The 4,299-nt window shown below is 36.2% G+C and overlaps 1 protein-coding gene across 1 annotated transcript; it reads left to right on the top strand.

The window, feature by feature from the left end:
• Positions 1 to 1,903: 1,903 nt before the first annotated feature.
• Positions 1,904 to 2,554, top strand: LOC139864331 (SNF2 domain-containing protein CLASSY 3-like). Its single transcript, XM_071852909.1, has one exon. It carries the CDS (start codon positions 1,904 to 1,906, stop codon positions 2,552 to 2,554), a length of 651 nt encoding a protein of 216 aa, XP_071709010.1.
• The last annotated feature ends 1,745 nt before the right edge of the window (positions 2,555 to 4,299 follow it).

The raw sequence follows: 4,299 nt of genomic DNA, 5'->3' as shown, positions 1-4,299 counted from the left end.
TCGATTAAAAAAGATTATGACTCAGATGCGGAACACCTATTTGAAGATATGGAATTTGCCTTCACTTGTGCTGAAATGGATTCCAACACAACTCCAATGGTTAGTTTTATCTCGCCTTTTTTTTTTTTTTTTTATGTGCTTTATGTTCTCAATTTATCTCTTATGAAGGTTGAAAATCACGAAGAAGATGATTATAACGAGGGTATTGACCTTTGCGAACGAGGGAAACATGGTGATATTTATTTTGAAGAGCAAATAGGCTTGAGATGTCGTTTATGCGGGACCGTTGTTCTTGAGAGCAAAGACGTGATACCAAAGCTAGTGAGTAATTAACATTCTGTTGTACCAACATGTTATCTGATTGTGTATCCGAATTATTCACACGGGAAATTAGCTCAAATACACTTTTTTTTTCAAAAGTTTATTAGTACATTTTACACTTTTAATTTAAAATTTGCGTCAACACAGTGTCACTTCGAACAAGATTTTGTTCAAACAAACTTATATAGTTGTTCGAAGAAGAATATGTTCGAACACATGCAATACATTGTGTTCGAACTCAAATAATGTGTACGAGCCATTTTTGTCGATTTCGATGTCGTTTGCTGTGTTCGAACGGCTTACACTGTGTTCGAACAAAATCTTGTTTGAAGTGACAGTGTATTGACGCAATTATTTTTTAAAAAAAGTGTAAAATGTAATAAAATTTTGAAAAAAGTGTATTTGAGCTAATATCTATATTCTCAATCACATGAAAATTGCGTTGCAGGCGAACTATGTACCTTATAGGTCAAAAATAAGTCGACGTTTTGATGAGCAACATATGTCTAGTTTTGGAAACATGTCTTTTGAAGATTCAGACTGGAACCCAGTTGATGTTTGCAAGCAAGACAAAGGAGCAGTTTTTGGGCTCCTTCCTATTACCATTCGGAGAAATTTGTATCCCCATCAACGTGAAGGGTTCAAGTTTTTGTGGGAAAATTTGGCAGGTTCGATTGAGCTTTCGGGGTTAAAAAAACTTGGCAGTGGTGGTGGTTGCATCATCTCACATGCTCCGGGAACTGGTAAAACCCTTTTGACTATCGCATTTATTGAGTCGTTTATTAAAAAGTTTCCCAAATGTCGCCCCGTCATAGTTGTTCCTCCGAGGATACTTCCAATTTGGAAGCTGAATTTAAGAAATGGGAAGTTGGGATTTCGTTTATTAATCTTAACAACTATGAATCGTTGAAAAATGGTTATTCGGGGCGTAGTAAAGATTTGATTCGTGCTATGAAGATAAAGTCTTGGTGTAACGGTGGAAGCGTTCTTGGAATAAGCTACAACTTGTATACAAAGCTAGCTGGAAATTCGAACACACGCAACCCAAATGTTGAAAAAATGGGGGATGTTTTGCTTGATATGCCGGGATTAGTGGTTCTTGATGAAGGCCATACAGCCCGTAGCAAAAATAGCAACATTTGGAGCACACTAGTGAAGATGAAGACCAAAAACCGCGTGATTTTATCTGGAACCCTGTTTCAGAACAATTTCACGGAGTTTTTTAATACACTTCGGTTAGTAAGGCCTGAAACTGCGATGAAGATTGTGAAAGAGAAAGCCTTTGCAGATTTGAGACAACGAAGGAAGAAAACAACATGTCAAGATATAGAGGCTGAATGCGATCATATCGCCTTTTGTTCATGATCATAAAGGACATATTCTTAAAAGCAAGCTTCCCGAGTTGAAACAAAGTGTTATCGTTTTGAATCCACGACCGTTACAAAAAGGTCTAATCGATAGTTTCAAAATTAGCTCGGCCAAAAAAAATTTCGATTATGAACATAAAGTTTCTTTGTTGTCTGTTCATCCATCTTTAATCCTACGTTGTCCTCTAACGAAGGAAGAAAAGAAGTTAATAAACATGGAAGAAGTTGAAAAGGAACGACTTAATCCTGATGCTGGTGTGAAAACGAGGTTTGTTATGGAGCTTATTCGCCTCAGTATTTCATTACACGAAAAAGTTCTGATCTTTAGCCAATTTATCGATCCATTGGAGTTGTTGAAAGACCAAACTGCTCTTGCTTTCGGTTGGGATGTTGGAAGGGAGATAGCGCTCATAAACGGTAAGATAAATCACAAGAGTGGGCAAAGGCAAACGATCACTGATGATTTCAACGATCCAAAAAGTGAAGTAAAAGTGTTGTTGGCATCTATAAATTGTTGTTCTGAAGGGATTCATCTTTATGGTGCGTCTCGGGTGGTCCTTTTGGATGTCGTTTGGAATTCATCTAAGGAAACACAAGCTATTCATAGAGCTTATCGTTTGGGGCAAAAAAAAGTAGTGTACGTATACAATTTGATGACGGTGAGGACTACCGATGAGGACAGATATGATACACAAGTTGAGAAAGGACTGGTAGTTGAGTTGTTATTTCCGTCATCTATCGAGGCTAGTGAGCCGAGGAAAAAGGTGTATGAGGATGATAAGATTTTAGGACAAATGATGGATCATCAAGAACTTAAAAATATCTTTAACGAAATCAGGTTCCTGAAAACTAAAGTAGTTGATTGATGTTTTTTACTTGTATGGTATTTTTTTGCGTTCTTGAATCAAGAACATACTGTTACTGTTTATGTGGACACAAGATTCAGTTCTTGAGCAGTTTTAAGATCTAGTCACCATGTATAAGGTGCCCTTTTGAGTTCTTTAGTCAAGAACATAACCTAAATTTTTGTGTTTCTGTTAGAAATGTATCTGATTTTAAGTTTCATGACCTGAACTTGTGATATATGATATTGGGCATTTGGCTTGATATGTGTTCCATTATTATACTAGTTTATTACTACTTCTCTGTTTCTTGTTTATACTCTAAAGAGGTAAAAATGTTGATATTTCAAGCTCAATTTTGATGATATAAAGAAGAGAGAATCCACTCTTTCACACAACTTAAGTTTTTGCTAGTAATTATCAGCTCTCTGCACATTTGATTTAAATGAGAAATCTTCATCATATACCCAAATTTTGCTAGCAAGGCATTGTTATTGAGCTTTTAAGTTACAACGAGTGCGAGTTTCTAAAGTATGTTTCGTATACTTGTATAAAAAGGTTGCAAAAATGCTTTTCATTGTCATATTTTAAAGGTAATCAGTATCCCCCAAATGACAATTGAGTTTTCTCAAGTAGCTAGGAAGAGCAACCATGAATTTATTCATGATATCTAGTGGGTATTTTTAATGGCAATAGTTTTTAGATCGGTTATCAAACGGTTAATGCCAACAACTATATGTCATTGTATAAAGCCCCTAAGGTGGTTATTCGTCAACTTGAAAGCTTAGCGAGGAATTTTTTGTGAGGTGGGGATTGTAATAAAAGAAAGCTGAGTCTCATTAAATGGGATATAGTCCCGTTACGCATAAAAAATTTGGCTATGATTACTAAGTGGTGGGGAAAGCTTAACGATAACAGTGATACCTTATGGAAGGAAGTGGTGCTTTCTTCATTCGCCCACTCTTTACGAGGCAAGCTACTGTCACACACAACTTCCTTAAATGGTTCAAAACCTTCTTCTATTTGGAAGGATATTGTGTCTTTCAATTCGGAGGATATGGAATGTATAACAGGTGCCAACAACTGGAAAATGCAAGTTGGAGATGGTTTAACTATCGACTTTTGAAATGATAATTGGCTTACTACCTCCCCTCTCGACGAATTATGTTACGCACAAGTTCGTTTGTGTGTATAACACCCCGCCAAATTACCATCTGACGGCGTGTTAATTCCGGTCCCACAGTTAACAGTTACGCCCTCTATATGAGATGTTTAAAGCAATCGCATTTAATTTTATTTAAAAATATTAACTTTCAAAAACAAAAGTCAATAATCCCAAAATAGAAACACTGTTGTGATCGTAACCACAGGCCAACAGTATTTAAACAGTATAAAAGTTTTAAATGCGAAAGTAAATAATGTTCTTTAAAATCAAATGCTGACTCCACGGCCAGTCATGCAGCAAACACAGCGGAAGCATACCTCTTAAGGACCTGAGAATAACAACACGCAAAAACAGGTCAACAAATAATGTTGGTGAATCTACAGGTTTAAAGTAATGTAACAGTATCTGAAAAAAACAGTTATCAGAAAAATAGTTTAGTTTCCTTGACCACAAGATTATATCGCTTGCATAAACCGAGCACCTGAATACTAGCAATGACCCGAGTATAGAAACTACTACACCCGACCTTACCTCGTAAAATGTTATACACTTGTTCAAATGTATTTAATGTTCAAAATAAATGCACCACTGCTTTTATAGTGGG

This window comes from Rutidosis leptorrhynchoides, chromosome 8 (assembly GCF_046630445.1).
Source record: "Rutidosis leptorrhynchoides isolate AG116_Rl617_1_P2 chromosome 8, CSIRO_AGI_Rlap_v1, whole genome shotgun sequence".
Classification (NCBI taxonomy): domain Eukaryota; kingdom Viridiplantae; phylum Streptophyta; class Magnoliopsida; order Asterales; family Asteraceae; genus Rutidosis; species Rutidosis leptorrhynchoides.
The sequence above is the reverse complement of the archived record's forward strand: the minus strand, read 5'-3'. Positions and strand labels throughout refer to the sequence as shown.